This window comes from Aulonocara sp. 'chitande type north' Nkhata Bay, linkage group LG14, assembly GCF_057382095.1.
Source record: "Aulonocara sp. 'chitande type north' Nkhata Bay isolate Kocher_YH1m ecotype deep benthic linkage group LG14, A_spYH_male_GT1.1, whole genome shotgun sequence".
Taxonomy (NCBI): Eukaryota; Metazoa; Chordata; class Actinopteri; order Cichliformes; family Cichlidae; genus Aulonocara; species Aulonocara sp. 'chitande type north' Nkhata Bay.
In genome coordinates this window covers 19,261,719-19,275,011 of record NC_141357.1, presented here as the reverse complement: position 1 = coordinate 19,275,011, position 13,293 = coordinate 19,261,719, and the positions used below count along the sequence as shown (strand labels likewise).

The 13,293-nt window shown below is 39.4% G+C and overlaps 1 protein-coding gene across 3 annotated transcripts in view; it reads right to left on the bottom strand.

Annotated features, from left to right (window-relative positions):
* Positions 1-673: 673 nt before the first annotated feature.
* The window catches only part of fam168a (family with sequence similarity 168 member A), a 46,220-nt gene continuing 33,600 nt past the window's right edge, over positions 674-13,293 (bottom strand). For all 3 annotated transcript variants that reach the window (XM_086261398.1, XM_086261399.1, XM_086261397.1), the window contains 5 exons: positions 13,000-13,077; positions 8,558-8,703; positions 7,573-7,759; positions 6,880-7,006; positions 674-6,639 (listed from right to left, as the gene is read on the bottom strand). In XM_086261398.1, the coding sequence (XP_086117524.1) occupies positions 6,894-7,006; positions 7,573-7,759; positions 8,558-8,703; positions 13,000-13,077 (524 nt within the window). In that variant the 3' untranslated portion in view covers positions 674-6,639; positions 6,880-6,893. The remainder of the gene's footprint in view (positions 6,640-6,879; positions 7,007-7,572; positions 7,760-8,557; positions 8,704-12,999; positions 13,078-13,293) is intronic.

Genomic DNA, 13,293 nt, shown 5'->3' with positions numbered 1-13,293 from the left:
TATCTCTCACTCATGTCTGTCCCGTCTGTAACATCTGAAAATAAAATATAATAAATAATAAAAACAAAGATCGACCAAATGGACCAATACGGCAATGCCACGATGATCCATTTGGCAAAGTAAATCCATTGGGTATCCTTGTTGGTCTTCAGACAACAATTCTGATGGCTAAAGAACCAAATGGGACAGGCGGCAAAGAAAAAAAAAAACATTGTTGGGAAATGACGTTAAAACTCTTCCCAGACTAACACAGAGCAACAATTGCTTCCATTGCTGCCATCTTTCCTGCTTGGCACTGTTGTGACACACCTAAATGCTTCAGGCCAGCAAACTGCCAAAACTTCTGCGTTTATAGTTGTGCTCATATTTGATGAGTGGACTTGATTAGAAGCATGTGGCAGTTAATTACCCTCCTAATTACTATAGAATCAGTAAGGGCGTACGTAGTTTTATGGCTTTCATCTGAGGTTGTACTTACGTAATGTTAAGACCTGCTAAAGTTATGATGAATAAAACACTAGAATTAGGTGAGGGTTTATGACTTGATTTCTCTCTTTGTGCATATTTTGATGAATCTCAAAAAACAGTGTTTTATAAAATATACCCAACAATAAAAAAAAATTATATCATGACAACACAACCAGGAAAAAAAAGGCCACACACACAATAAGTCTTCCTTTTATAGGAAAATTTTAATAGTTATTCAATGTTCTACATTTTACAGTAAATATACAATTACAAACTTGGCTTAGTTATAGTACTAAGATCACTAACTGATCTTTTAAAAAAACAAAACAAAACAAAACCCTCAACAACAAAAAAAAAAAACAATAATAAAAAAAAAGAAAAAAAAAGAGGAAATTTAAAAAAGAAAAAAAAAAGAAAACAGATTTACACTTCATATCACAAGCCTGACGCAGGTCCTTCACTCTGGACCAAATAGCTAACATACAATTCACTTCTCTCAACGCTGAACAGACGTTGGGCTTCAGTTTCAAACACAACCTTACGGTAACAGATATACCATAGCATGTGCAAACTGGGTACCAAACTAAAACTTCCAAAGATGGGGTTGTTCATCGTACTTGATCCAGAGGGATGCAAGCAGTTTTTTTTTTTCTTCTTCTTTTGTTTTTTTGTTGTTTTTTTTGGAAGACAAGGAATTTCCACTTTTTGCATCACATTTAGTGTCAAATCAAACTAAGAGATATCTCTGACAAGTTGAAATTAAAAAGCTGCGGCAGAACATTGAAGACATTTAAGAGCCTACTATTCACTTTGATAGTAGTGTTTTAGTTTATACTTGTGAAAAACTAAGACTTTGCAACTGCAAGGCAAAAACAAAAAAACAACAAAAAAAAAAAAAGAGAGAAGGGGAGGGGAAATGGAAGAGAGGATAGGTGTTATGAAATGCTTCTAGTCACATTTTCACTGTCAAGATAAAAAAAAGAAAGAAAATAAAAGCAAAAAAGGTTTGGAAATCTACAGGTTGACGGATGACGCGGTGAAGCAGAGTCACGGTTAAGACAAGTTTGCACACCCGCCCCCCTCACGCTGCAAAGTGTGCAACTGCCCATTTTCACTTAAGTGCAAATTGAAATAAATGAAACAAGGAATGGAGTGAAATGAGGAAGCAGTTTCATCACTCTGGAAAAAAACTAAACAAAACTGAAACTGTTCCCAGCCTCTTCACTGGGTCTCCACATTAAAACAAAATAATTTGTTTTTGAACTTTGTTCCACAATCAAAAAAAAAAAAGGTCAAAAATACAGGTCTGTATTTTTAGTGATGTTCTGGTTGTCCAGACATCTAAAACTATCTCCCAATAAACCTACAGCAATTTGAGAAAGTGTTCAAAGGTGACATTTAATTGTGAGTTTTACATGCAAATGATTAAAAAGGCTCAAAGCCATCAGACACAGATGCCACATTAGACTTTGTCACCAGCGACATCTAGTGTTTAAAAAGGCGTCGATGTAACAACCATCGCTTCTGCAGTTCAGACGGGGAGGTGAGGGATGCAAACTTTAGGCAGGTTGGCACAGAAAGGTATGAGAGTTAAAAAAAAAACAAAAAACAAGTGCTAAGAGTGAAGATGGGAGGAAACAATATATGATCCGACATCATTTTGCATCCCTGAATGTGATGAAACCAGATGTGTAATGGAATGCCGAGTGGGCACAAAGTGAAAACGGGGGTAAACCCAGAGAGGAGAGGAGCAAAAGTTAAGAGTCAGGCAGACAATATGCATCAACAGTGTGAGAAACAGGACAGCAATATGGGAAAAAACCCCAAAACTAAACAGATTCACATGAAGCCAGACGCAACGAGGACTCAGAATTCACCACTTAGGAGAACAAAGTAATATTTATCGAACAACAACTGGTGAAATATGGCACAGAACAAAGGGCACAGAGGCTGAGGGTTTTCAAGACATCATTCAATACAATTCTTTGAACCCACAAAACAGAAACGGACAGAAAAAAAGGAAAACTGATTCTAAAGGCATCCATTTCAGTTCTGTCACCGATCCTCTTTTTTAGTTTTTTTTTGTAACATATCGTAACGTCTGTAATTTCAATGGGAATCTGGTGATAAGAAATCCCACAGTTTTATGTAAAGACCTTGTGTGAACTCCACTCCCTCCTATAGAAACGGATATGAAGCGGACAGATGCAGAAGAGGTAAAACAAAAACAAAAAATAATATATATATATATATTAAAAGCACAAACAGTAGCTGCCACACTGATGCAACCATGCTTAGCTAGAAATACATTACTGTACCACTTGCTGTATAAATATACTGCATGTTTTTTAAACTTAGAAATCCAATGCTATAGTGAAATACACCTGAATATTATGCATACCCATTATGCTCAATTGACCATAGGGAAAGAAGAAGAAGAAAGGAAACAAGATTTAACTGAGAAATACTGACAAAAAGTAGTGGTTGGTTAAATAAATCCTAATGGAGTAACATCACTGCTGTCGCAAGAAAATGTAGTTTGTGAACTTGTGAAGTTTCACCAGCTTTAAATTAAAATGTACAAGATCCTTAAGCGGCGTCATTTCCTCACTCTCATGCTAAAAACACCCACTTGATATCGGCTAAAATACAAGAGTCGCTTTAAAAACGGGGCCCAAACGTAGGCGCTTTTCTTCCGACAGCGGAATTATGCGATATTTTCTTGAGAATTAACATACTAGTGTACAAACATCTGGACTAAGAATACCTCAAACACTCGACCTTATTGTTTTATTTTTAATTAGGATATAAATTGCTTCTTCCTCCGTCTTGCACTACAAAGTCTAGGTACCTGTTACTTAGCATTAAATTATAGTAGTATAGTCAAGTTTCTTTTTTTTGTCTTATGTTGTGCAATATTTCCTCACAATGTTATTCAATACTTCAAAAAAATTTGATATGTCTACTTTTCTTAGCAGTAACTGTAATAATTATTGAAAGGCGGCTGCATACGGAGCCTTGAATCCATATTTAGAGATTACAACAATATGCATTTGTTTATTTAAACCCCCCCAAAAAAGAAAATCAATTCAAAATGCTGATAAAATAATTACTGTACGCTAAAGTTGGAGGCATTCCCCTCTTATTTTATTGCAATATCAAACCACTTCATCCACATACCCGTGCGCTAAATGCTTTTTTTAAAAGACCAATCTACCCTCACAGGAATGTGAAGTTCTCCTTTGAGCTTTTTTCTTCTTGTAAATCCTGAAAAAATGCCACAGGCCTCACCTAAAAGTAAATCCCACCACGATCACGACTACCCCACACTGACGAGGACCAATACACAAAGACTTAAAGTGCCGCTATTACGTATCTGTGTTTAGATTTGCTTACATAGCCCAATGTTCTCACCGAATGGAGTCATTCTCTCCCTGAAAACACTGCCATGGAAATGCTTTGGCTGTAGCCCAGGCTCTTCTTGTGTTACATATCTATGTCACTATGTAACAGCCATAATCTTGGCCTAGAAACCAAGAAGTGAAAAAACAAACAAACACCCCACCTACTCGCCTATTATGACCTTTTTGTTGAGTTCTTGTACAAAATGATCAGTTTCTGCTGAATTACATTTGTCTCCACAACAATAATGAACCCTACATGTTTCATTTTAGCATGGCGCACAGGTATAAATATTTACTCGATCTGTATTGTATTTGACTGTAGACAAATTACCAATAAAGTTCTTCTTTCTAACATAAAAACACAAGAAGAAATGGGTGAAATAATTCCACAAAAACATCTAACAAGACTGTCATATTTTCAATTTCCTGACATTAAAGTTCAGAGATGAGAAAATCTGGCTGAAGCTAAAAGTTTGTTAGTATTTGATGGCTCTTAGAGGAGCATCCAGTTATGAATGTGACCAAGTTTGATTGTCAAACTCCTTTAAATCTGCATTCTATCTAAAGACCAGCAGATGGCGATAGCTGTGGCTGCAAAAACACTTGTGGTCCTAAAGAAGTTCACAGGCTCATCAACTCACTTTGAGTCACACTGAACAAAAAAGTCTGTTCTGTAAATCTTGGTGATTTTATTTATTTATTTATTTATTTTAAAAATGATGATTATTTGCTTGCCCATGGGCTAATGACTTGCCAATCAAAAACCAATAAAATACAGTTTCCCAGTCAGACCCACGACTCCTTGTAACATCCATTCTTTTGCAAAATGGGGCTTAAACAAACATGAGACGTCACAGTATCCATCCATCTTTTATACAGTCTGGGTACAGTGAAGATTTCAAGAGCCAGGAGCCAAAACCGAGTGTTTCGGAGAGAGAATGACAAAGTTGCTGAAGCACTGTGGGAACTAATGTGTGACTAAAAAAAACATGTTGTTGTTGTTGTTTTTAATTTGTTTAACTTTAAAATCAATGAAGTGGAAAAAATAATTGTGAATACAAGCGTAACTGGGCACTTCAAGCTACATGACTAAAAAGCCGTGCTGCAACATGGACCTTATATGCTGAACAGATTATTAACAGACTGCGTCCAATCAGAAGGCTGTGATGTGCATAACATTTAGACGGATGGACTAGATTGAATTCTATTCATCTATCCAATGATATTTATCTGACAGGCCCATTATTTAATAAAAAATTCAATAGTCTGGGCTCTCATCTGCAGGCCGTTTGGTTATTAGTCCTCGTCTGGAAAATGGAAGGAGGAGGACGAGATGATATATTCACAGTGAGAAAAATCAATGTGCATCACATACAGCACAAAAGAGCCGTCTGTTTGTGCACCTCCTTGCAGGCGAGTAACAAACTTAACTCTCTTGTGCCTTAAGATGACAGCTGTGAATATGTCATCTTGTCTACTGTTCTCATTCCTTCCGGCTCTCCTCCGACATCACCACCGATCCCTTTAAACTCCATCACTGCTGGCTGTGTCTCCCATGCACACCCCAGAAATCCATGTGTGCGTGTGTGTGCGTGTGTGTGTGTCCACCAGCTAAAACATAACTGGAGGTACTGTACAATAAGCGCCACTAAGTGACGGTGTTTCCCAAAACACAACAGGAGCCCCTGTGTGTGTGTGTGTGTGTGTGTGTGTGTGTGTGTGTGTGTGTGTGTGTGTGTGTGTGTGTGTGTGTGTGTGTGTGTGTGTGTGTGTGTGTCAGAAAGTGTGCACGACCGTCCAAGCTGTTGTCACTGTTAGTATAGCTGTATTTTTTTAAGGTTTTAAATGTACTTACCTACTCTAACCACAGAAAGAAAGCTGACATGACCCAAACCACCCAGGAACGTCCTCTATAGCTAGGATAAAATTTTGATAGTGTTACAACATACTAGCCTGCATAGTATGTAGCATGATGTTTGTACTAGGTACAATGCTAAAGCAGACAAAAAATGTGACGCGTAGCATTACAGGTGATGGCTGGTCAGTGCTCATAGCACTCCTATGGAGGCGTAACAACCGGGATGACAAACTACTGCTGGACACAGCTACACTGGAAGACGACCGAGATCAAACTGAAAAAGGATGAGGAAGAATTTGGGGGGAGAGACTGCAAAGTAAGGTAACTCATCTGAGTGTAGCAAAAAGAAGGAACATTAAAAATCAACAATCTGTAAAACTAAAATCCTAGTTGTGTTGAAACCCTGTGCTGATATCTAGTCATTAAAAAATTTGGCAGCATAAGTCAATAAGTCTTTGTGACCAATGGAGATGAAGAAGAATAAGTGCCCAATATTCTCCAGCCAGCTGAGTTGCAGCAGGCAGAAACACACACACACACACACACACACACGCACACATACACACACCAGCACAACACAGTAACAGGAGCGCTCGACACCCGTGATTGGTCAAGAGTCCTTCTGGAGTTCCAATGACAGACACAGCAAAGGAAAATGAGGAAATGAAATAAAATAACAATACAAAATAAGATAATGATTGGTTGGCAGATGAAAAGGAAAAAAGAAAAAGAAAACAAAGAAAAAGCAGCTTTTGTAAAAATGTTAGAGAATGTCGCATAATAACAATGATAGTAAAGTGGCTGTTGCACTTTAGTTTTGTTCTTGCAGACAGATGCAGAGTTCCCGTGATTACTGACGGGAGCTCGCGGTAAGATTCGAGCAGTTGCATACGATGGTGGACTCCAGATCTGGTGGGAAAGAAAAGCAGAGGAACACATAGGTGATTGAGTTAAGACTGCCTCAGACCTCTGAGGGAAGAAGGGGAAAAAAATGGCGAGGCAGCGCAGTTTGTTAAAGTCGAGAGAGACGGGGATGAGATGAGGAAAGGAAAAGGTGGAGAGGAGGGGAAGAAAAGGAGGAACCACCAGATGGAGCACAGAAACATCTTAAAGAGGAGGATCTGAAACATCAGGAGGGGAGATACTTACATGATGGATGGGCTCTACCAGTGAGGCGGTACGTAGCTGTACCCAGGTGTCCCTTGGGGCCTGTAGGTTGGCACAGTAACTGGGTGTGCTCCAATTGGGGCGTGTTGTGGCGTTGTCAGCAGAGTCCCTACACAAAGAAAACACCACCAAGGATGCAAAATCAATTTGTACCTGAGCTGCATCTACCAATCATGCACTTCTTTTTGTTTTTTTGCAGCAAAAAGGCAATAAAATAAAGAATAAAATGTTTTTTTAAGTCCAGGGACTTAAGGTAGGACTAAAAAGGTAACAAAGGGTCTTTGCTAAAAACATTTAAAATACACCAACACGCATTGGCCTGCACCATCTTCACAGATACTATCAGGGCTATTGCACTTTCACCCATCACAGGTGGGCAACAAAATCACACATTTTCATTTTTCTTTACCTTCTCGGGGGGCAAAGATGAAGAAAACGATCCTTTAATTAATGCTACAGCTTTTTTTAAGCAAACAAATTCAAAAGCTTTCATCAGTGCCGTAATAATAAGATTACTACAAAAAAAACACATCAGATGCCCTCCTGACACAGCTCCAAAGGGATTTGTGTCTCCTCCAGTAGAGCCATCACAAATTATGGTCGAGAGTGAAGAACAGTTATTATGTTGGTACCATATTAGGCCCACATGGAAAGAGTTCACAGTTGCTTTCATACCTGCGCTCATGGCCATGGTTGTCCCAGCTACCATCCCCATGGCAGCCATGCCGTTGTTGCGAGGAGCAGGTACAGGGACAGGGGCCGGGTAGAGGGCTGTGGAGGGGATGCTGTTAGGCTGCACCACGGTGGTGTGATGGATCACATGTGGCTGAGCGGCAAACACTGGCTGGGTGTAGTACGCTCCCTGTCAGGACAAAACATCGGAAAACCTTCAATGATTACAAAACATCTTAGCAGAAGAAACTTCAAGTGATTTTGCATTACAAGAACAAGCAAAACAGACTGAAACACAATACTTTGAAATGGACAGAAATTGAAGCCGTCTCTTCTTTCCACTGCACTTTTCAAAGCACCAAATTACAAAACAACAACATGATTGCCTTATTGTTGTTTTATTGTGTGCGACTGAATCTCAAAACCAAGTTCAATTCAATCGGTTTTCTAATTTAATAATAGCGAATGTTTATTTCCCCGCATTTTTGGATAACCAAGCGTGTTACTACCGGCTAAAGTGTGCCATAACAAAAATCAGCCAACGTCAAATGTCTGTGTTTTCATCAAATGTCTGTGTTTTCATTCATCCAGGTCACGGTTGTCTAAGGACTAAGGTCATTGGAAAATAAAGAGAGGGTTCTTTAGCCCTCGCTGATGGTAGAGAGTGACATGTTCTGTATCCAAACAGTGTCCCTGTAGGCTGGAGAAATGCGCTTTTCACTCAACAGTCCAATTCTGCAGAACAGAAGCTACCTATGAACATGATAAGTGCTCTGAATTTAAACGAGGAGAATCAACAGCCATGTGACAGACCATTTACTGTCACAAACGCTTCGCCTAATTGTTTTTAATACAGAGTAAAACGACGCAGACTGAGCAGGCAGCACAAATGTATTTACTGGAGTGGCTGCGTTAAACGGTTATGGCAGCCGAGCAGCTGCAGCAACAAACCCCATCAACATTTTCCACTCACTCCAGACATCCTCACCTGTGTGTATAGGTTCTGCTGAGGGTAGGCACTGCGGATGGGGTACATAGCTGTCGGGTACGGGGTAGGGGTCGGAGTATAAGGAGGAGGGGCTCCATTTGACTGAGTGGGGGGCACTTTGTATGGAGTTCCTGCTGGAGTATATCCTATACAACGAAAGAAAAGAGAAATACAACATAAATTTACCAGCTCACCAAGAAGAGGTCTTCTTAAATCTAGGAGAGTTTCTTATTTACACGTCAATAACACATTAGAATAATGAGATTGAATTCTCCACACTGTCTTTAGTCAGTTGAGCTCTCACACTGGGTTTTTATGAGTAACTCTATACCTTAAACATTTCATTGTTGTGTGTGTTTCTATGTTTAGGGGGAGCAGCAGCAACCAAAGAGAGTACAGACTCACCCTTTTAGCACTCATCCTCACATCTCATTATTTGCATTTCCTATAAAATCCACCAGATGGGGACGACTGCCATCTTTTGATGGGATTTGAATATTGAAACAATAAAGCTGACAGTTTATGTATATTTATCCAGTTTAAGCACGAGCTTTGAAGATAGGGGCTTTGCACTGTGTATTGAAAAAGCCATCTACTGACTGTATGTGAGGTATTTTCAGGTTTTTTTTTCACAGATTATATTCTGCAGTATACGCTGAAACCAACAACCACAGCAGAGCTGCAACATCATTTCACATAGTATCCCCCCTGTAGCTGACGCTACGTCACTGGATGAAAAGCATGACGTTGGGGACAGTAAAGGAATCTGGCTCAGACCGCTGCATTCATGTCCGCTCTGATCTCTGGGGGTGTAGTACCTCTGAGCCGCCACCTGGAGGAGCCTGAAGGTCAAACATGCTACTAGCTAGTTGCTGCTGCTGTGGAGCTTATGAAAGCACTTTTCTCACACAAGGACAAGGGAACAAAGAGATGCTGGCGCTGCTCTGTGGCTAAAAGTCTGTGTGTGTGTGTGTGTGTGTGTGTGTGTGTGTGTGTGTGTGTGTGTGTGTGTGTGTGTGTGTGTGTATACACACATGCTCTCACATTCATTCTTTGCACTAACATGCATGCAGGGCATTAAAGGACAATGGTGCATGACAATCACACAAAAGCCCTGCTGATAGAAAACACTTTGTCTCCTCAGCGGTCTTGAGAAATAATGACCAAGACACGTTTTCTAATCAGACGGAGGCTGGCTTGTCTGGCCGATTCATTGTTGTCACTGATACAAAATCTAAACATTTTAATTTCCCCATAAATTAACCACTGTGGAGTAAAGGGTAAGATATCTGCAGTCAAGCACACACACACACACACACAAAAAAACAAAAACAAAACAAAAACAAAAAAAAACCCCCAAACCAAAACAACCCTGATAATGAGTCTCGGGTTTCGGCTGGAACAAAGCTGACAGAGCTTTGCCAAAGCATACCTGATATTTGGTTAGACTTCCAAAAGACGGAAAACAAACTCAGGGAGGGAACAAGGGGAGGAAGCTTCAAAAGCGGCACAGATGAAAAGTACAACCCCCACCCTCTCTGCTCGAGTACCACACTCAATATTTAAGACAATAGAAAACAATTTCAGTCGCTATCTTCGCTCCCTGCTGAGGAAATTAAATTTAATCCATACGTCCAGTAGCATTTTTTTTCTGAAAGGTACTTTAATCAAAATTTAAAGCAATTAATAGATTCTTGCATGATTATATATCACATCTTTACTGCTGTTATAAAAACACATCATTATCTCTGAATTCAGTAACAATGCATGTGTTCAAAGACTCCATTAAATAAAAACATCTTGCTGACACTACAAATCATTTATTTATTTTTCCCTGAGCTCATTATCAGTCCCATTCATTTCACCATTCCTACTCTTTTGGTTATTTTTTTTTTTTAATCTTTTTATTTAATTGCTCAACGTTGAACAATCCTTGTTGACTTCCTTCCTCGCCTACCCCCAATCAGATCAAATTGCATTACTGTATAATTACCTTTATTACCACAAATCTGCACAAGATTGAAAAATTGATATCCCGAATGAGCAGAACGATGAATTTAATGCTTTCAAACAATGTAATAAATGTTTTTTTTCTTACGCTTGGACTACAAGAAAGCCTGCAATCACCAAACCTAAACCATCTATACATGCATATCAGGAAAGCACAACTGTAGTCCCATCTGCTGAGGGGACCACACAATGAACCCCAACAGAGCACGCATTTGCTGCTATATGGGCACTAGCAGCTGCTACTGGCTAGCTTCCCACTCCTTCGCCATTAATGCCCCTTTAGGCTGAGATCATCACTTAATTCATATTGCCTTTAAACGACTCGAGTCTGTGTGCAGCTCTAAACAACATTGTAACTGCATGAGTGATGGTAATGCTCCGTCAATTTTTATGAGCATGGTTTGGTTCGTAACTTAATTGTAACCACACGTGACTCTGATAACCATTAAATATGTAGGAAACTGTATTTGCTTTAGGTTAAACACGCATCATAAACGGACAAACTCATTGCATCTCTACGCAGCGCTGCAGTGCCGCAGTAGCAGTGATGGATCCTCTTTAAATTAAAATGTCATCAGTGTGTAATTTATTCAATACATTAAGTGTTAGACAACCTTAACCTTAACACTGACTAACTTTCATTTCACACCATCACATTACTCAGCTGCCAGACTGCGCGGTTACAGATTACTCATCAGGAAGATAAAAACATTTCTGAAAATTATTAAGATAAATTGGAGGCGCAGTTTGTTCAGGCTTTTCAAGGCATTTCACAAACACTCGGTTCTGAGTTTTTAATGATCATTTCTGCATCACGGCAGAATTCACAACGAGCAAACTAGGAACAGTAATAGCACTGGACTCAAATTCACCAATGCAGGGATGAAAAAGCACGTATGCTAGGAAAAGAAGGCTTGTGAATTTATGTACCCATTTAACTCCACCTCAGTGTGAGGTTCTCTCCTGTAATCTTGCTGTCATTTTAAGTCATGTTAGTTTCTCTCCTTTGTGCTGCTTCACTCTGCGTGTGGGCGTAACCACTCCTAACCAGCTTGGTCTCGTGGTAAAACGAGAGAAAATACTTTTTTTAAATTTTATTTTATTCACACGGACATGAATTGTCACATTTTTTGCCATTAAAGTCAGCATTCCTCTTAAATTCTTGTATTTCAGTTGGAATTATGCTTTGAGCAGCCTGTAGCTCGTATGCTGTCGTGAGGCTTTCAGCGAGGACGCATCACCCTGACAACCAACAAGTCTTTAAAAAAAGAAAAAGAAAAAAGGGGCAGCGGTTGTAGTTTGACCCAAACAATGATTGAAGTGCTTTTACTGGCTAAACTTAACAGAGCAGTTTTAAGGAAGTTAAAGCGCCTCTTGGCTGCTGTTGTGATGAACTGATTTTATATAAATAAAACTGAATTAAAAATAGCATGAGTGGCAAAAATGTAGTCATGTAGTTCTCTTAGAACAAAACAAAAAAATCTTCTACTTTGTTTACATGTAGATATGAGGAAACTGTGGTCAGGAACAAAAAAAAATTGAAATGTCACAAGCTTTTAATAAACTGGTGTGAGACTGTCGTGTTGACTTAATGCACACACAGTCATGTAGACATTCAGAGTCTCAGTAAACATGCCCTTCAGTAGTTCATCGGGCAACTTAGAATACCTTTTTTTTTTTTTTACTAAACTACTAAAACTACATATATGTTCTCCATATTTTGTATTTTACTTTACTTTCCCAAGTTGATAAAATCATTAGTGTTTTTAAACAATCACAACCATGTGGATGTGATGTGGCCGCCTTGTATTTTGAGCCTGGTCGATGTTACTGTTACTTACTCGGGAGCCAAATGAAGCATGACAGAAATTATTTGTAAAAGCATTTGTCTATTTTCCATTCTGCGTTGCTTTGCCTTAATATAAATCGTTTCTCATGTTTTAACTATTCTAATCTTGTATTCAATTCAATTCATTTTCATTTATATAGCACCAAATCACAATAACAGTCGCCTTGAGGTGCTTTATATTATGAGGTGAGACCCTAGAATAATACAGAGTAAAAACCAACAAACTTCTCACTAACTGCTCGCTCATAGGGGGGAAGGAAAAAAAACCCTTTTAACATGAAGAAACCTCTGGCAGAACCAGGCAAATAAATCAACCCAGCAAAGGCAGGCAGAAGAAAACAGTCTAGTAGCTTAATACTTGTAGCTGCATGATAATGATTTGTCTGAATTAATCAGTGTGTGTCTTGCATCGTGCACACAAACTTCAATGGTTCCTTGTAGTGCAATTATCCTTTATTCTTCTTAGAAAAAGAGAAAGAGCCCCTAATTAACTCTGAAAATTACTCTAAACTGACAATTTCTCCCAAGATATTACCTTGTTAAATATGAGCTCTCTGTGTATGGGGAGGAGGGTAGAGCTTACCTGGTGGATACCCAGGACTGCCTGTTTGGTACAGGTTGGTGTAGGTAGGAGCTGTAGCAGGATACCCCCCTGGATAGCCTGCAAGACGCCACAGGCGAGACAGAAAATATTAGAAACCTTAACATCAAGCAGAGGGGACGCACAACTGAAGTCCCCCTCCTTTCCCCAACCCGCTCACTTATTCACACAGACACACAGGTAGGGGAGTATTTGGTTTGAAGCAGGATGTGCACAGATGGCGCTCATTAAAAAAATGTCTGCACCAATAACACAGTTGGCTGAATGCGTCTTACA